Source organism: Zonotrichia leucophrys, chromosome 6 (genome assembly GCF_028769735.1).
Source record: "Zonotrichia leucophrys gambelii isolate GWCS_2022_RI chromosome 6, RI_Zleu_2.0, whole genome shotgun sequence".
Lineage (NCBI taxonomy): Eukaryota > Metazoa > Chordata > Aves > Passeriformes > Passerellidae > Zonotrichia > Zonotrichia leucophrys.
Window position 1 is genome coordinate 18114309 of NC_088176.1, and position 20631 is coordinate 18134939.

General features: G+C 39.9%; 2 protein-coding genes across 2 annotated transcripts; both read left to right on the forward strand.

Annotated features, from left to right (window-relative positions):
- Positions 1–2798: 2798 nt before the first annotated feature.
- Positions 2799–12841, forward strand: GDF10 (growth differentiation factor 10). The gene is made up of 3 exons (XM_064716997.1): positions 2799–3172; positions 6685–7592; positions 11835–12841. Exons 1-3 carry the CDS (start codon positions 2875–2877, stop codon positions 12024–12026), a joined length of 1398 nt encoding a protein of 465 aa, XP_064573067.1. The 5' UTR covers positions 2799–2874; the 3' UTR covers positions 12027–12841.
- A 4846-nt stretch (positions 12842–17687) lies between these two features.
- On the forward strand, positions 17688–20609 carry GDF2 (growth differentiation factor 2). The gene is made up of 2 exons (XM_064717305.1): positions 17688–18030; positions 19669–20609. The coding sequence occupies exons 1-2, from the start codon at positions 17688–17690 to the stop codon at positions 20607–20609; spliced, it is 1284 nt and encodes a 427-aa protein (XP_064573375.1).
- Positions 20610–20631: the final 22 nt, after the last annotated feature.

Here is a 20631-nt window from a genome sequence, read left to right on the forward strand (position 1 = left end):
AAAACTGAACTAGATGCAAAAGCCCATTTTACTGACCATACATCACTGACCATATAACATCTGTGCCACACTATGTGATTTTGGAAGGAATGTGAAAAGGCTTTGTAGAGTTCTGCCACCAAATTCTATGAGAACCTGCAGACCACTGCATTTCACACAGCTAACTTCTAATTAATAAGTTATATAGTTAAGGAATGGTCTTACCTAATTGTGTAGCATTACACATAGCGAGGGATTTTTCTGAGTGAAAAATGAATGAGCTGCCCTACAATAAGTAGTAGCCAGAAATTTGGACTGAAGCCAAAATTCAATAATAATTTATGTTTCATTAACTTCCCTGGAGTTTTAAGCTTTATTATCCCTGCTACTGACTTTATTTTTAAAAATAAAAGAGTCAGGCAAAATTATTTTAATATACATAGATATAATCCTAAAGGGAGTTAAAAATTTATTTTACCATAGAACAAGAAGAATAGATACTACTCCGTGCGCTCTATATCCCCTTTTGTATATTTCCTGTGTATTTCCTACAACAAAATACCACCACAGCTCACAATAGTTCCTTTGTGAAGATATCATTAATTCCATAAGAAAACATTATTTGGTTTCTTTTTCACATATAAGCTGTTATTGAAGGTCTGTAACACTATTTATATCACAATTATTTTAGCAGGAAACTTAGATCTGCAGTTTAAAATCTTGAATGCATTGTTCTAACTATAAGGAGACTTTCTCCAAGTCCTGGCTTGCAAAGCTTTGACTTAAGCTATTTAAGAAGGGAAGAAGAAAAGAAAAAAAGTAAAAGAAAAAAGAAAAAAGACTCTACTTGGCAAGAGCTTTAATTAGCAGAAATTTCCACGCTAGGAATATTATTCTGCATGAGCAGAAATTGCATAGCTCTTGCCTCTAGATGCCTTAGAGATGCCATTGATTGGCCATATTCAGAACAGGGGAATTATGTGACCCAGTGCTAATTTGAATTCCTTTACCAAACACATTTTTATTTCATCATCTCAGCTGCATAAAAGAGTCAAAGTACCAGAGCTTTAAAGACTTTGAATTCCTGCTGTTCTGCAATAAAATAAGGCAAGAAATATTAGCCATCCCTGGTTGATTCTTCAATTCTTTCCCAACAATGTCAAAGTATCAGTGTCCTACAGGTTTTAGTGCAGGTTAAAGACTGATACAAAGTGTATGCCTGAATAGAAGTTTGGAGTGAGTTAAGGAGAGGGAGAACATTTTAATGGGACATTGGTCCAAAATAGCCCAGCTTGTTTCTACCTCCTGCTGCCTCTTCCTCCTTTTCACAGGACCTTGATTGTATAGAAACAGTACAGACAAAAACCACAAACAACAAAAGGTTCGCTCACACCCCCAGTGGAGGTCATGAGCATGCTACCATGGAGAAAAAAAAAAAAGCATCAAAGGGTAGTTTGGCTTACTTATAAGTAAAGATTAATTAATAGGAGGTTTGATACTTTAGCAATGTACATTTAGGCAAATTTGTATTTGCAAATTGTTTGTTTCACACATTCAAAGGGCACAGAGCAATGAGGCCTGGTCCTAATTTTAAAAATGAATCAAACCTTTCTTTGCTATGATCCAAAAACTACAAACTTGTGGTTCAGAGGCTTTCAATGGTATCTGCTCAGACTTGACACTCCAAGCTTAAGAGAGAAAAGCACAAAAGAGTTGTGTTATACACAGCAACAGTAGCTTTTTCCAACAATTTTTCAATTATTGCTTTGTATAATCTCCAAGAAAAGTAACTGTCTTGGCTACTAGAGATAAAGGTTTTAAAAAGAAGGTGGAAATTTAAAATTCCCTTAAAATATACCCCTCTCCTTACAGGTTGTCTTTAAAACTGCTATTCATTACACCAGCATTTGTACCCGCTGGATGACTATGATTCAGAAATACCTGTGTCACATGAAGAATAAGTGCAACACGCACCATTCACTTTGAAATCAACCCCCTCCGACCTAAGCCATGTAAATCCTTCAGAAATTCACACCAGTATTCTCCTCCTTCAAACCACACATAGAAACAGTCCAATGACGAAAGTTTACCCATGCACAGCCCCTTTAACCCCGACCATTTAAGTATCTGCTGGGAATTATCGGTGACCCTTGCTGCACTCCCGGCTAGCTCGCACCGGCTCTTCCAGAGTACGGACCCACGGGGGCTTCTCTTTTCTCAGGGGTCCTTGAAATAAACACTATTCACAGCGTTGCCTTCACAAGACAGCACTGTCAGTTCTGCCAGCAAAGGGGAAACAGCAAAGACTCTTCCACTTTCGGCACGTATATCACACCCTTCCCGTGTCATGCTGCCGCTGCCCCTGCCTGCCACTCACCCTTCCGTGCCCTCACCGCCTGCCCGCCCTGCTTGCTATCTATCGCTTCTATCTTTCAGAAATTATTCTCAATCCCCCCCGCCTCCCGGCCGGCGCAGGCAGCCAAGGTGCCGTCCTGCCGCAGCGCCCCATGCCGCAGCGGCGGCGGTGACATGTGTCTCTCATCAGCAGCTGGCCGCTAATTAATTTAGGTCCTTTTCCCGCTACTCTGTAAGGAGCGGGGAAGCCCCACGTCGGAGAAAGGCAGCGTCCCCTCCCGCAGCCCCCCGCAGCCGGAGAGCTGGAGCTGCCCCCGCTCCGCCGCCCCCGGCCCGCAGCTCCTCGCCCCCGGGCCCGGGGATTGGCCCGGCGGAGGCGGCATCAGCGGCGGGGGGGGGGCCGCCCCCACCCTCCCTCCTCCTCCCTGGCCCCGCCGCCCCCTCGCCCCGGTGCGGCAGGGCCAACCGGGAGACCCAGACGCAGGCAGCGACCCAGCCGCCGCCGCTCCGCGCCCGGCCAGCCGCCCGCAGCATCCCCCGATGGCCGCCCGCCTGACCTGCTGCCTCCTGCTGTGGGCCCTGGGCCATGGGGGCTGCCGCTCGCCTGAGGGGGAGGGCGCCGGCAGCCCGCCCGCCTGCCCCGTCCGGCCGCCCGTCGGCCCGGCCTCGTCCGCCCCCGGCCGCGACCCCCGGCGCGGCTCTTCGCCGCCCCCTGGGCTGGGCAGCATCGCTCAGGACATGGTAGCTGTCCACATGCTTAAGCTCTACGAGAAGTACAACCGGGAAGGGAGCCGGCCCGGCGACGGCAACACGGTCCGCAGCTTCAAAGCCAGGCCGGGTAAGACGGGCCGGGCGCGGGGGACACCGCCAGAGCCCCCTCGCTCCTCTTTCGCTTTAAAGCGACGGGTTTGCGTCGAGTCTGTCACTGACTGCGGGCGGTGTCACTCTGGGTGAATGCTGGGGCTCCCTTGCTACCTGCACGGACAGGGTGTCGCCCCTCGCTTTGCGAGGCTTCCCACGTTCCCTGGCTCCCTTCCCTTCCCGGAGAGCACCTCCCCTGGGAAAGTCTCCGTTGCTGTGGATGCAAACCAGCGGCAAAAGAAGCGCAATTCCCAGCGCACATCGCACTGGGCCGAAAGATCTGCTCAGAAATACTTGGAGCATAAGCCTCGTAGCGAGTGCTCCCGGCACTGGTCCTCTCCCCGGCTTCTCTGGCAGCCTCAGAAGTTCCCGCTAGGAAGAGTGCCGCCTACAGGACCGCCGAAAATTGCTCGGCATCTTAAATTCCTTGCACTGCCTAAACCTGACAAGACAGATACCTGACGTCGCTCTCCCCCGTTTTACTTAGCTTGATTATAAGGGTGGAGAAACATACGTATTGTTTCTCCTTCCTACACTTTCATTACTAGACTTTCATTATCCCAATATCACGTCAAATAATAAAAAAGGACGTTTGCCTAGTTGATAGTCCATGCATTTGTTATCCTTTGCCAAGGAAACACAGACTCTTTTCTGGAAGACATCTTCCTTCTTTGGTTAACACTTACAGACTGTAACTAAGATCTTAGTTCTTAAAATAAGAACTGCATGAGTTTCCAGAATCTAGTTGTTACTACTTTGTCAGAAGCATTCATTATTCTATTTAGACAAATCAGACGGATTGAAACTCACAAAAGCAAATTTTGCATTAATCTATTTCTCCTCCACTTAAGTCTCATGTACAGAGTAAAATGCAGCATACAGTGGTTTAGGGAATGCTTACTATAATATTGCACAATAATTCATGTTCTCTTGTTCACCTCAACTTAATTTCTGTCCTATGTCAACTGTAGTACCAAAAAGCAATCATATTCAAGGAGGGGGAAACTCCAGGGAAGAGTAAGTGGCTAATGAAAATGTCTAAAAATCGAAGAGTTATTATGTAAAGCAATTGCAGACACTTAGGAGAAAAATAAATTGTCATGCTCCAGAACATTATTAGTTGCTATAGTAGGGGTTAGGAAGGAGCTTCCACTGTGGATGGTTTTCCATGACCTCCTGTTAACATATAAGTTTTTCTGTGAACTGAGCAGCTAATACTGGCTGTCACCCAAATAAGGCCCTGGACTACAAGAGGGATTTGGGGACAAGGCAATAATCGCACTATATTCTTTTTCTAAATTTTTCAAATAATCTGATGCACACACTACTTGCATCAAAGTAGTCTTACTTGTAATTCTGTTTTAAAAAGCTAAAATATCAGCATTTTCTACCCACAGGTAGACTGTGCTGACCAAATACAAATCAATATTATTTCACTCATTTGTCTGATCATGCAAGCAAGGCAGAGAGGCCCAAATTACCTTCCCTTCTGAAACCCTGAGACATTGGTGTTTGAAAAGTCTTTGTCCCAACAATGCTTGTGCTTCATAGCAGTAACTACAGAGCTGATGGTGCATTTTACTACTAAAAGAAATATTTAAAAATTCAACTGTACACAACTCAGGTAGAGAGAGCCAGTAGATAGACGTCTTCTTAGAAGCATATGCCTTCTGAAATGAACATGCAATAATAAAGCCTAGTGTTCTACAGGAAATATTATAATTACTCTCTTCCTTGGCCTGAGAAATCATATATTAGCCTTGTGAAATTTCTGTGCTTCAAAGACTTGAATAAAATCTAAACCCTTAAGTTTTTTCATAGTATGAGCACCTATACATATGACTAGTGTTGCCTAAAAGCTTGCAAATAGGAGTTCTGTCCTGCCTGAACTGACAGAAACAAATAGGCTCTTATCACATCAGTGCAAGCTGTTCCACTTCACTGTACCAGGAGCAAAATACAGATGGTGTAGATGGAAACTGCATTTGAACATTTGAACTTGAGCATTTTTACTCCAAAATTGCCTATGTGGATTTGATCATCCTAATCTACTGTTCTTTTAGTCCAAATCATGGCTCTATGCAGCCCTAACCGGGAGACAGCAACCACCAATTTAGTAAGGTGTAGCATTATTCATTTCCTTCTTTGTAATGAAACTGTTTTAAAGAAAGAATGTTCCAACAGGTGGCAGTTAACAGTACTGCCTTTCTGTTGTTGCCAAAATTTCTGTGGTTCATCATCTGTAGTGCATTGAAAAACAAAACTAAATGTTTCTGGGAAGCCTGGCTGTTGCATTTGTTGGGTTTTGTTTGATTTGGGATGGTTTTTTACTTCCTTCTGCCAGAGAATTTTCAGGTATGTCAAACAGGGCTGCCAAAGGGTTGGTCCACTTGGTTTAAATAAAGTTACAAATTTACAGACTGTGATCCTTTGATGCACCACTAAGTAGTGGTGTGAGCTTGGGAGAACAGGAATCACTTCTTGGTTCTGCTACCACCTTCCTACATACTGTTGAGCTAGTGAAAAAACAAAGGCAACTTTTCACAATGATAGACTATTAAGGCATCATCTTTTTATGTTGGGATGGGGTTATATTTTAACACACTAAGAGCAGTTTCTACTGTTTAAATAAACATGGTGTGAGCAGTTATCAGTGTAAAATTGCTTGTCTTACTGTAAATGAGAGTAAACATGTAAGCTGAGCACAAACTGTTCAACTAGCTGAAAAGAAGCTGTTTCAAATGGAGTTTGAATTCTAAGAGTCAGCTCCTGTTCAATAGCATTTGTCACTAACTTCACGCAGATCTAAACACAAGCCTTAGAAACCAAGTGTGTTTTAGAGTGCTTTAAACAAAGCTCCTACACGGTGTGTACTGGAAAGGAGGATTGCTCAGAGGAGTAATGACCCCCAAAATGTGTCACACTGCTTACTGCCAGGCCCCTTATGAAATGTCTCATGTGCACTACTTACAAATGATGAGCTGTTGCCCACAGAGTTGGGACCCAGACATCTTTCAGGAGTCTGCAGTCAGGTTTAGATTAGATAATCTTGAATATTAACTGTAAACCTGGTTTCTGCTAGTAGTGGTTTCAGCAAGGTATTTCTCTGAGCCCTGCTGCAGGTAAATTTGACAGCTTCTCTGAGCCTTTGTTATGAATGAAATCAATCAAGGATTGCTTTTCTTGTTTGCCTAGAATGAAAGGCAGTCTGCAACTAAAAATCTCTGGGAAGAATTTTATCCCTCATGTGTACAAAAGATGCCCAATGTGTTGGACACTCTCAATGCTATTGTAATATTGCTATTAAATAGCTAAGTTGTTTTCCTCCTCTTATTCACCATAGTTCTAAGCTGAAGTGGCAAGCTCACTATACTAAATTATTTGATGTAAGTGAAAAGCAAAATTTGTTAATTCACTTAAATGGAAATAAGATTTGACTGTCGTTTTTGGTCTCATATATACATCCATGTTTTCCTTGCTCTCTTACAGAATTCTTGGCCCAGAAGCCCTTGTACTGCTTCAATCTGACATCCATGCAGGATTCAGAAATGATCCTTGCTGCCACTTTTCACTTCTATGCTGACAAACGCCCTCGGCACCGGGAGGTGTTTTGTAAACGGTCCAAGAACTCATCCTGCCGCCTCCTTCACCTGCCTCCACTCCTACGGCTCAACCTGGTGTTCCAAAGCATTCACCAGAATTCTGCCTATGGACTGGTGAAAGGGAACATCACTGTGCTTCTTCAAAGGCGAGGCGCTTGGCATGCAAAGGACATTTCACACATTGTAAAAGAATCAAAACAAGTTGGGGAGCTCATTCTCTGTGCTGAGCTTGATTCTGGGGAGAAGCACCAGGGCTTCCCCGAGCAAGTTGCCAGCCATTTACCTTACATACTAGTTTATGCCAATGATCTTGCAATCTCTGAACCTAACAGTGTGGCAGGCACCCTACAGCGTTATGATCCATTCCCTCCCAATGACGGGGACCCAAATCTATCCCCTAATGCTTCTACTGACACTCGAGTTAGGAGGGATACGTACCTCGCCAGCTCTATTCAGAACAATGAGTTGCCAGAAGTAGATTATAACAACAATAAATACAACAAACATGACATATGGGAGAATGCCTACAGATCCTTGAAACCAAAAGCCTCACGCAAAGATCGAAGGAGAAAAGGGCAAGAAAATACAGAAACACTTAAAAAGTCTCAGGTGCTAAATTTTGATGAGAAAACGATGAAGAAAGCAAGGCGAAAACAATGGAATGAGCCAAGGATTTGTTCGAGAAGATACATGAAAGTTGACTTTGCTGATATTGGCTGGAATGAATGGATCATATCTCCCAAATCATTCGATGCTTACTACTGTGCAGGTGCATGTGAATTTCCAATGCCCAAGGTAGTATGCCTTTTTATTCTTGTCAGCTTGTAAACAGTAGGCCTACTGATCTGCTTATCCAAGTGCTTGTTTAATTGGAATTTCCTTTAGATTTTTACCTTTTTTTGTTGTGTTTTGTTGTCTTGACCTGAAGAATTTAAACAATATTTTTACCATCAATTTAGCCATCAGAGTACAAAAAGATTGCCACTTCCCTTCAAATGCAATCTGAAGAGTAGGAAAAAACCTTCAGGTTCATCTTATAATTTCTCATCTTACATCTTGAAACCATAGCATAAAGACTTTTGTAGCTTATGAAAATATGGTTATACACACTAAATCATCCAAATACTTTATCGTAGTGACAGAAGTATGAAGTATTATATGCTAATATTAAAACAAGCTACTCTATCAGCATATTTCTGGATTGCACTTGTAACACTTCAGAAGAAAAATAAAGAGTAGTTACACTGAAGTATTTTTAACTTCAGGAAACTGCTTGTGCACTTTTGAAAACAATAATACTGTTTAAGATTATGTTTGTGTATCTAAATTCTAAAAATGTTAGATAATCTTTCTGGAACAAAAATGTTGATTTACCTTATGTCTCTAGAAGTGCCACAAAATTGGCTCTAGCAGTCTAAAGTAAGCATACTGAATTCCTCCTATTGAAGCAGTGTGAAATTTGCCAGTAGAGAGGTAATTTCTCTCACTCCCACTCTGCTCTATGACAAGAAGTAGAAAGGCTGGTAATCCTATGTTGGACAAGAACTTTTAGGATTTTATAAGGCTTTCAAGTAAAGGCAGAGGGGAGGATCTGAAGCACTGCATAACCTGCATATTTAGAAACTAATTATTTTGCAATTCTGCTTACAAATGGCCTGATTATTTGTTCGACTGACATTTTTGTGTGTGGTCATTTGGCGCATAAACAAAGAATAGTGCTGTACAGCACAGAATTTCAAGGCTCTGAGACAGGAATCTGTCCTACTTTACGTCCAGGGAGATTGATGTATGTTTGTGTTGAAACAAGTAGTATAATTCCAGCAAGAGTAGATATGTAGGCTAGTTTTAAGTCCAGGAACAGTGGAAATCCAGATTTCATGGTAGAGTGTACAAATCAGACCATGTTCTTGTATAGCTGGCCAGTGCTGAGCCAGGTGTATATAAATCGACACATGATCTGGCAAAAATTAAAGATTGCACAGACTTACATACAACTTTACTTTGTAGTTGTAACACAAATTGATCATGCAACAAAATCACCACTTAACTTGCGCAAAACAAAAGACAGTCTGGGAATATGGGTCCTTTGCTATAGACTCACAGTCTAATGCACTATTCACACACAACAACATAAACCCAAGAAATAAAAAATCCCCAACCAAACAACAACTCCACCCTTCAAAAAAGATGCATTTAGCACGTCTGGCTTCTTGTGAGCAAAACAGCATTACACAAAAGCTGGTAGGGCCAAAAGAGAGAGGATCCATTGCTAGCTTGAATAGTTAAATAAGCTTATATTGCTCCCTGACTTAATATCTTATCTAGAAATATAAGCAATTACTTGATATATTATAATGATTCCCTTTCACTAATATCTTGATGCCCAAAAACCAAAATAAGGAAAAAAAAAAACAACTAAAAAAAAACCCCAAAACATCCACCCCCCCCAAAAAAAAACCAAACACAAACACCAGAGAAACTAAATCATTCACATTCATTGATTGAGTTTGCTTTGAAAGAGGTCTACTACTTGTTAGCTTTGTATTTTAAACAGAGGAAAAAAAGAAGCAGATTGAAAGCTGTGGCTTTTTTTAATGACTGTTTCAAAAGGAAGAAAGAGAGGATGCTAGCATGGATGAAGATTCAGTTCAGAGCATGAGAATTGCTCTATATTACTGAGGAAAACATTTGTTTTTTCACATATGCTGTAAGTCAGGAGAGTTTCAAAGGCCAGATTAAAGCTATTCATAAAGACTTGGTCTGCACAGTGAACCTATGATGGACAACAGACACCTTATTTCCAAAGTACCCTTTTAGAACTGTGGAGATAGAATTACATACCTGGCATGTTGGGTATCATCACATTGTAGGTGTGGTTTTTTTTTTCTTTAGTATCAGTACATCATTGTGCAGGAACACTTTAATAATTGCAAGTCTTGATTTAGATATATACTCAACAGCTAGGTACAAATAGGTACAAATCTTCTCATAGTAAGTTCATTTACTATTCCCTGAACTGTGAGGAGGGGCACTAGGTTATATGTATGGCTGGCTGCAGTGCTGCATTCACCAAATAAATTCCAGTCCTGCATGTCATAGAACCTGGTGTGTTGTATATAACTTAGCAGCCAGCATTTAAAACATTAGCACTTCCTCAGTGTCATTATTACTGGGCATTCAACTAATTATTTCAAGCTTTCTACTTTAGCACATTGGGACAAAGTTAAATGTGAAGCCTAGCCCATGATCACTGAGCACTGATGCCAGGTTTCCAAAAGGGCTGGAAAAATTCAGAGCCTGGCTGGATGTGGGATGGGTGTGCTGTCTGGCTCTCCTGTGGATTTAGGGCTCAGGCAGCCAGAGTCCATACAGAGTACTGCTCTATCATAAACATTTTCCCTTCTAAGCACTTGTCTGCATAGCATATCCACATTCAGGCATTTAAAACATAATTAGTGTTGTTGTCATGGGAAACAGCTGCTCAGTCTAGATAGACTGTGTTCACATGTCTTTGTTCCTTGCAGATATTAGAGGCTGCACAGTGGGAGAAGATCCTTGTAGGATCTTCTGCAGGTTCATTGCCAGGAATCCTGTAAGTCAGTAACTGGCCATGAGGGCAGTGGTGGCTATAATGGGGGCAATAAATGCTGTTTCAGTAGCACATTGTGATCTGTGGCAGTTTTAAATAACAACATAAAATAACACAGGTGCTAGGAACAGTTCAGGAGGTTTTTAATAAAGGCTAAATTAAGAACTTAATTTTAGAAGCTCTGATTCTTTGAATTTCTATACTCTGCAGTTGCTTAAACACTCAGATCTCCTGTTTCTCTCTTGCAGTCCGCATATGCTGACATGACCAACATGGGTAGAAACTGATTTCTACTTCACACAGCAGCTGAGACCACCTCAATGCTGCTTGTCTGTGGACAGCTTTGAAATCTAAAGATGAAGGAGAGCAAGAGAGGGCAAGCTGCTGCTAATTATGCTAACATGCTAATTACAGAAAGGCACTGTGCAGGATTGGTCACTTGTTGGGACTTGGCCATAGGGACTCTGTCTTGAAGGGTCAAGGACAAATTTCATAGTTACTCCCTATAATGGCTTCATTAAGGAAGATCTGAAAGCCTTTGAGTTGCTGATCTGTTACACTTAATGCAAATGTTTCAAAACTGAATTATCCTAAAAATACCTCCTTTGTTCTGTCCATGGTCTGCGTAATTTTTCATGTTGAAATGGAAAACCATGGTTTTTGTGGCTATAACCCCAAACAGGTTATAGATGTAAAGCTGCTGTGAATCCTCACTTCATATTTTTCCCAGCCTCCCAGCCTTTTTCCTTTTAAAAAAGCCTGGTGATGAAGGCAGAGGGACACAAAGACCACAGATATTAACTATTTGTTGTACAGTTATGATCAGAAAGGCTCTGTCAGGGTGTTTGACTATTCTATACTCTCTCCTGTGTACACTACTTCTGGAGTGCTCTGCTCTTTGAAAAGAGAGTGATCACTCCAGGAAAAAGTAACTAATTTCAGGTTAGCATACATGAGAAAAAATTCTATTGGAACAATAGGGATAGTTATTTTGGAAATACTTACCGTAGCAAATTTTATAAGTCAGACAAGAGGTTAAGAAAACAAAATATAGCATCTACCAACTGAGAACGATGTGCCAGTTTAGGCTTCTTTTTCTGCATGTCTGCCTCCAGCATGTAGCAGGTACATTTAGAGACATTTTTCTTCAGACCTCTGGCTGCTGGCTGTGCCACCAGTGCCCTCCTCTGGTATTTATGAAGGTAGCCTAAGGAACACCAAATATCTGTTGGATACATCCAGCTCAGGAAAGCTGGAAGTGTGAGGGACTGGCTGAGCTATGTGGCCCTGTAATTCAAACAATGACGTATTTGCTTTATTGAGAAGCAAACAACTGCATAATTGTTGTGATTTTCCAAGTTCACATAGGAAACTGATTGCTTAAACCAAGTCCACCTAGGACAGTGACTGCTCATAAGTGAAGCTGTAACTATTTCCTTCTCTTCTAGATTGTCCGGCCATCAAATCATGCTACAATTCAGAGCATCGTAAAAGCCGTAGGAATCATTCCTGGCATCCCAGAACCCTGCTGTGTTCCTGACAAAATGAGCTCACTCAGTGTCCTGTTCTTAGATGAGAACAAAAATGTTGTTTTAAAGGTGTATCCCAATATGTCAGTTGAAACTTGTGCCTGCCGATAAGTTCGTACAAACACACCTTTAGCAAGGCCTACAAATCCTGCCTGACTGCTCTGGGAAGCTGTAAAGGAGAAATTAATCCACTTGTGTTGATGAAGCAATGCAAGTCTCCAATTCCTCTACAGAAAGCACACAGAAGGACTAAAACAATGCACGTGTTTGCCTTCAAGGATGCTGTACTGTCATCATTTGTCTTTCATATTCATCTTCCAGGAATTCAGTTCTTCAGATACCTTCCTAACCCACCTAGCCAAGATACCTGGTGTTTAGAACGAAATTTAAGTGTAAAGTTTTCCATAATCAAAGGACTAAAATATGTTTTTATATGTTATTTTCTGACTATTTTATCTCTTCAGTTAACCAAGAAGATGGGAAGTGAACTTGCAAAGGCAGGCTTATTTTAGAATATCACTTTTGTACACAAATCAAAAGTTTTTGCCTAAAATACTCATAATCTTAATATGCATATTTATACTGAGAAATGCTGTAATAAAGGGCTTAAAATGTATATTTTCTTCAGGATGCAAGTATAGTTCACTGCATAAGTTTTCATATAAACAGTGTGTTAATATAGTCATTTTTGGTTATCTTTCCTTAATATATAATTTGTTCTACAAAAGACATGTAATATCCCACATTTTTGGTTTGCTGGATAATTTCAGGTTGTTAAACATATTCTCTGAATAACACATACAGTATAGTAATATGTTGAAATACTAAAATAAAATAACCAAGATTTATATTTTTGTAAATTATTCTTTATATCCTCTAGATTGTTACATGCTTTTAACAAAAGCTAATAAATTAAAGGTACAGTAGTATCTAAAAATATTTGATTGTTTTTCTATAAATGCACTCTCCTACATTCTGTTAATTAGATGGAAACTTGTAAATACATGTTAAGCTTGTCATAATGCGCTTCAATACATTAAAGACAGAAGGAAATACTGCGATCATCCAGACCGACCTCCTGCATAGCACAGATCAAAGAACCTTGCTCAGCAGTTTCTGCACCATGCATTATGGAACTTCTGTTTTAAGCTTGGGAATATCTTTGAAAAACATGCATAAATTTGGCTTTAAAGATTTCATGTGATAGAATATCTCTACTGGACTACAAGTAGTTGTTCCAAAAGTTAGTGCTCTTTGTTCATATGCAGTGGCTTAATCCTAGACTGAATTTGATGAGCTTTAGCTTCAATTCAATGGATCTTACTGTAACCTATTTCATTAGAACCCTTTTATCTATTATCCAAAATACTTTCACTGTGTATTTTTAGTATAGAGAGTAGGGTCAAGTTACATTTTGGCTAAGATTTAAATAGATTGATTTCTTATTCTAAGCCTTAAAACAATTTCTCACAGCTCTCTTCTGAACTCCTTCCAGAACTTTCATTAACTTTCTTTTCAAACAATGAACATCAAAATGGGAAACATTTGGCAGTGGTTCCATTGGAAGTCTTTATAGAAATAAAGTCTCTGCATCCCTCTAACTCCTACACAATCCCCTGTTGATACATTTATGGTGGCCTTTTAACTACAGCAGTCTTTTGAGACCTGGTGTTCCCATCGTGGTGTCTGTCAATCCTCTGAGTGTTCTAGGACACACTTGCCACATACTTCATTTTCACCCACCTGCTGTACAGTAGCATAAAGAGACCAGGAGTGGAAGAAACACCTGAAGTTCCTAAGGTAGCACAAATTATGATATGGAGTGCTTCCTCCTCAAGAAACAGTCTAACCTTAGGCACTACCTTGTTCTAGTAGGAGCTGCTTTTTTTAAGGGGAGGACACTACATGCACTTCCTTCTGAATAACAAATAACTGAAAGGCTCTTGTCCTACTAAGGTTCTGCGTATCTTCTGCCACCATTTTTCTGTGCTCAAGTGGTGCAGTTTCTCCGACAACAGAGGTGTGGTAAATGTGGTACTTCTTGCTAACGTACATAGAAGCAAGATTCACCATGCATGGGAGGCTTTGCAAGGTCACTCTGACGCAGTTCTTGCTAATTCTTCGTAGGAAGCTCTGACTAAGAAGTAAAAATGGTGCCCTGTAGTAACTGCCAGTTATGCCGAAAAAAAGATCACTGATCAAGTTTGCAGTTCTTCTCCCAAAGTACTTTTTTTACTTTGTAAATTACTACAGTAATTTACACTAGAACTACTGGAAAAAACCTTTGTATAGTGTCGCTTTTAGAGATGTGCCTTAAAAAATTTACAATCTTGTGGTTTTATAAATCATGAGAAACACAACCACAATTGATAGAGTAACGCTAACATATAAAGAAAAATTCAAAAGTGGTCAGGTAGTCATCATTCCTACAGAAAAGCCATAAGAGTAACATTCTTAAAGTATCTTAAATCCATGTTATTTCTGCCCTCTATGAAAATCTACCTTTTTATGTAGCTCTAGTCTTGCTTCCATTCATCACTATATCTGAAAATCCTGACATATTAACTTAGTGTGCTTATATTCTCATACATAGCATTTTGTTTTCCTTGAGGAATACTTGCTATATCTTGAATTAGTCCTTCAACAAAAACATTTTTTTCAAGATGTGCTCATGCAAGCTATTATGGCAAGAGATGCCACACTGTGATCTAAGGTCAATAGGACATATAGAAAATGCTACTGCTGCACTCAGAAGGGCACTACAAAGCTCCAAGAGGTTAAGACTGCATTAAAAGTTCTGTTTGCAAAACTATATATTATACCTGTAAGTGTGATTGTTCTCAAAATGTACCCTTGCTACATAAGTCATACACATCTCCTATCAGTAAAGCTTATTTCATTTGGAGTTTAGCTGTACTGGTCAATTCTTCAATGCAATTCTTCAATGAAGCAAAAAGGCTTTCAACCACTTTTAGTGGTTTTAGTTACTTCTTTCTGGATCTTTGGAATTTGGATGTCCAATCTTTCTCTAGAAAGAGAAACTTTGCATTTAAAATGGCACAAATGCAGACAGCTGCTACCAGAGGATGCTGAAGTCTTGGTTCCTACAGATCTTTTTATTTCTTTGAGCATCCTATAAACCATTCTGCTCAATGCTTGAGTTTGTTACTAGTGGTAAACACAGGTCAAGATAATTCCACTGACTAATCCTAAAAGAAAATTGTATGAGTAAAGACAAATAAAACACAAAAAGAGCTGATACTAGCCAGCAAAGTGTTAAAACCCATTTTTTCTAAAACAAATCCAATTTCATTCTTTCAGGCCAGTGTTTGATTTCCAGAGGTAACAGCAACAGCTACAATGTACCTAGGTTTTTGTGCAGTATTCAATTCACTCGCCAAGGCTGCATAATTCAAATAACCACCGAACAATATTAATGTGTTTGTGTATCACATTAATTTAAAAATGTCTTACTGCCAAACCTCAAAGAACAGCTTCAAAAGGTATTTCCACTGAGTTAAACTGTTCATTGTAAAGTTTCTGCAAAGCTGACACTTGGCCTGACAGTATTTGACACCTTTTTGTATGAACTTCGAGTGTGTATATAGCAACCCCCAAAGTATTTGCAGGAGGAGAGAGGTGTTTATACAGATCATTTGATCTAGCCGCACTCTATGTAATTAAAATTAATTTTAAAGTAGACAGATACAGAACTTCAGGTACCTAGTCACAAGGAATGGGGGGGCTCCTACTGAGCGCAAGACTGCACCCCTGAAAGTCATAACCCTTAAAAATTTTGTGGCTGTCATGGATTTGTGATGCAGTTTGAGCACCCAGCATGATGCTATGTAATGGCAGCCAGTGAAAGCTTTGCAAAGATACACCCTGGAGCAGTGAACCACATAAAGAAAGGATGTGTTATTTCTGCCAGTGGCACTGGTGGACTGCCACTAGAAAACTATATATAGCCCAAGGTTTCACCTTGTCAAGAAGACCTTCAAATTCTGAAAGAGAAACAAAAGAGAAAGAAATTAAACAGGAAGAGAAAATGTCTTTTGTTACTGAAAAGAACAGTTCTGTTTATCAGAAAGAAAACTGAGAAGTAACTTGATTACACTGTGCAAGCACTTTGAAAGGGGAAAATGTCAGTGCTATGGGACTCCTTAAACCAGCCAGAAAGTTACAAGAATTCCTATCTAGAAGGTAAAGTCAGGCACAATGAAATTATGAACATGGCATGAAGGGGTTTTTAGCTGTAGGTGATAATATTTTAGCTACAAAAATTGAAGAAATTTTTGATTCTTTGACATGTTCAGGTAAAGTCTGTTGGCACTTTAGAAGTTATGTTTATCCAAACACAAGCAATTTAACTGTGTATATAGGTAGGAAACACAAAGGTCCTGAGAAAATATAAGCCTTGTTATGCAAGAGACCAGGATCAATGCCAAATAATCCTTTTTGACTTTGTCATAGGTACATAATTAACAAGGATCTTGGATCCAAGTTATCACTTGAATAGACAATAAGGAAGCATTGCAGAAGTCTCAGATCACTTTTAATGCTGTGAATCCACTGCTAAAAAACAAGAGAAATGGCCAAAAAAGGTAAAATATGACCACATGTTTGCAATGAGATTTTTGTTGATGTAAAAGCTCAATACTCTTCAGATTTTTTGGCATGTCTACAGTATGAATTGAGTAGTTCTTAGAAAAAATTATGCATTATTAGTACAGAAAAAGCAATTACATATCATTAGATTAAATCATAATGCATTCATTAAGATAAATAAACCTGGTTTTTCTTCTGCATCATGAGAAATTCATTTGCCTTGGCCTGTTCTTCTCATGCACACTATATCTTCATCAGAGATAACCTTCTCTATCTTCAAAAGGACTTTTTACTTTCCATGTGGCCTTGGAAAGCCTAGTTCTGTCTTCATTTTGAGGTTGCTAAAAAAAATGACTGGTTTTTCTTGGACTGAAATGACCATCATGAATCTATGAATTATATTACATAAGATACTATAAAAACAAGCCTAAGTTCCCATACACCAAAGGAATGAAAATGGACAAGCCTGCAAACAACATGAAGCAAACGTGACACAAAACAGATATTTCACTGTGTACAAACAATAGCCCTTGGCTGATAAACGGAAAGAAGTTTTAAGGTTGTTTGTAATGTCATGAGATCATGTCTTGCAGAATCACAGGTCTCCATCAAACTAAGGGGCATTTTCTAATCATATGTGGAGGGACTGTATAAATGATTTGTGAGATATTATTTGCTAATAGCATGATTTTGTTCTAGGTTTGTATTTTCTAGTCTTGCTGAAAACAGTGTAAACTTCTGCGTCCCTAAGAAAGCTTCTCTCTGTGTTGGCAAGGAAATGATAGAAGAATGTAATTAAGCAAAGATGACCCTAAAGTGAAATGTGGATTCTTTACAATATACAATGTCCTTCCCACCAGCCACATGTGTTTGTCAGATGTTTACAGAATCTTCATTAACTAAGAGCTTTGCTAGATAACAGAAGCTGAAGCATGGCATCAATGACTCTGATAAGGACAAGTGTATGACCAATCTGCTTGACAACTGACAAGAGGCTGGGGTTTGAAGCAGACTGCAAAAAGAACACCAGAAAGTGATTTGCAAAGGGCATTCCAGTTGTTTGCCTTACATCTTCTTTTCTCTGTCAGTATTGAAACAAGACTGGCAATCAGCTAAAATATCCTTGTCCTCTTGTCACTCCACCAGAAAGTAAATGTAGAAGAAATGTGTTGTTTTGGAGTATTAGCTGCACTGTCTGTTTTCAACATCATTGCTTGTTTGACAAGAGGCAAGCCTGTGGAAGACTGGGACAGGCTGTCAGGTATGGGAAAGTCTGATGCACACTTTCATCCTGGGGAAGCAGAAGATGAGAACCATTTCAACTTTAAATCTTTCTTGGAGAATATGAAGATGGATTTACTGAGGAGTTTGAATTTGTCAAGGGTCCCCTCACAAGTGAAGACCAAAGAAGAACCACCACAGTTCATGATTGATTTATACAACAGATATGCTGCAGACAAGTCCTCCATCCCTGCATCCAACATTGTAAGGAGCTTCAGTACTGAAGGTAGGAAAAATCCTCAATATGTGGACTACAATTTTTAAAGAAATAAATTGATAGTAAATAGATTCTTTTAAAATTCAGAAGAAACTGAGTTCCTAACTTCCCCAGATTATTTAGAAATTAAAAGTTAAAATTTTGCATTGTATTCTTAACTATATCGTTTCTTTCAATCTTTAAAAATGCAGTAATCTTTATTTTTCTTCTTTGATATTTTCACTGTACAATATTCTCTTCTCAAATGCTTGAGCTAAGAGGATGAACTAAATAGCAAGGTTTACATGAAGCATGCTTCTCAGTCCTAGATATTTCAAACTGAGTTTTAATGTTAGCATGCATACTTTTGATCACCTATAATTGAGACTGGTGCTAGAGAGCTTTTCTTTCTGGTGGGCTCTGTACATATTTAAAAACTACAGCAACCAGCTGGGAAATTTGTTGCTGGATCCAAACATGGACCAGCACTGCTCCTCCAAAATTCTGGGTTAGACAGAGATTTATATGGAAATGGTTAGTCATGCTTATGTCAACAGAAAAAATTCAAGATCCCTGACTACGTAACATTAAATAGACTTTTAAAAGATCCATCAGGCAGTAAAAAAGTTAGAAGTAAGTGCAATCCTTGTTACAAAATAAAGCAGGGAGAAATGAAGTTTCTGTTTATATGAAAAATAGACACTACGGAGAACTCCAAACTCCCAAATTAGTGTCCCTAGTCCTGAAATAGAAATCTCAACCGTAGGACCTAGATGATAGTTTCCATATCTCGCTCTCCCCTCTGACTACTTTACAGAGTAAATGATCTGAAGAAATGGCAGCAACAACCAATTAAAATTGCCCTAAAACCCAGTCATTATTAAGCAGTTAGTTTACATTGACCATAAAATAGACATCAGGGATGACTTTTAAATACTACCAATCTGATCTTCCAGCCACATATCTGCCCCTTCCAAGGCAGACTTGCTGGTACTGCACATAGATTTGCAGACAACAAACAAACGTGAACAAATCCACACAAACTCAGGGAGTCCAGCCTGGACCAGGTCTGCAATCTGGGCATGAAAAGCTGTTTATCACCAAGACCCAGTTCAGATAGAGACTGGAGCTTCAATTCAGGACTTTCAAAAACTTTTCTATTTACCCAAACTCCCAGTCTAAGCTGCTTTCATACTTTTCTGAAGACAACAATAAAAGCCTTAGCACAGCCAGTTCTTAAAGACACTTATACATGTATATTAGAGCAAAAGAGTAGGAAATCATTGGGGTTTTTTACAAATTCTTTGTGTAAAAAAGATCTTTAGCAAATTGCTAAATCTGAAAACTCTGCACTTGCCTTATTTATGTACTTAATACTGCCCGCCATCATCCACAGTTTGTTCTAGGCAGCCTCTTTATGCTTCCCTCCACACACTCACCTGACTATGCAATCACAGTAAAATACTACCAACACCAGGGACTTCCATTTCCTCTTTTCACTTTCTGCCCTTGAAACTTGGCCAGAAGATGGGATTTTTCTTTTTTTTTAATGCTCTGTTATGTGTTATAATGCTCTTATTTTATCCCCAAAATATATCCTGAGTCTTTTAAAATCAATTACTTGGACAGTCAGAAGCACTGTAACCACATTTTAATCTCCTATTGCAGATGTTGTTTCTTTAGATTCACCAGAAGAAAACCCATTTCAGAAACACATTTTGTTCTTCAACATCTCTATTCCACAATATGAGGAAATCACCAGAGCTGAACTGAGAATTTACATCACCTGTCACAGGGAAGTTGGGTCTCTCTCTAGGCTGGAAGGCAATATGGTAATTTATGATGTTCTAGATGATGGCCACTGGGAAAACCCAGAAAGTACCAAATCTTCCCTTGTCTCCCACAATATCCAGGAATGTGGTTGGAAGATGTTCGAAGTGTCCAGCGCTGTGAAAAGATGGGTCAGGGCAGACAGACTGGAGACTAAAAATAAGCTAGAGGTTGTTATAGAGACTAAATCTCTGAGTGGTTTTACTTGTGGGAAGCTGGATGTCAGTGTTACCCCTGACACCAAAAACCTGCCCCTGTTAATTGTGTTCTCCAATGACCGCAGCAACGGGACAAAGGAGACCAAAGTGGAGCTCCGTGAGATGATTGTTCACGAACAGGAAAGCGTGCTCAAGAAACTAGGGAAGAACAACACCTCATCTGAAGAGGAGCAGGAGGGAGAGGAAAAGGCCATCACTGGATCCCACCTGCATTCCTCCAGAAGCAAGAGAAGTGTTGGAGCCAACCACTGCAGGAGAACTTCCCTCCATGTGAACTTTGAAGAGATTGGCTGGGATTCCTGGATCATTGCACCAAAAGATTATGAGGCTTTCGAGTGTAAAGGAGGCTGCTTCTTCCCTCTGACAGATAACGTCACCCCAACTAAACATGCTATTGTCCAAACCCTGGTGCATCTTCAAAATCCCAAAAAAGCCTCCAAGGCCTGTTGTGTTCCAACCAAACTGGATTCAATCTCCATTCTTTATAAAGATGATGCTGGTGTGCCTACTTTGATATATAACTATGAAGGGATGAAAGTGGCAGAATGTGGCTGCAGGTAGTATACAAGGCTGAATCTCTAAA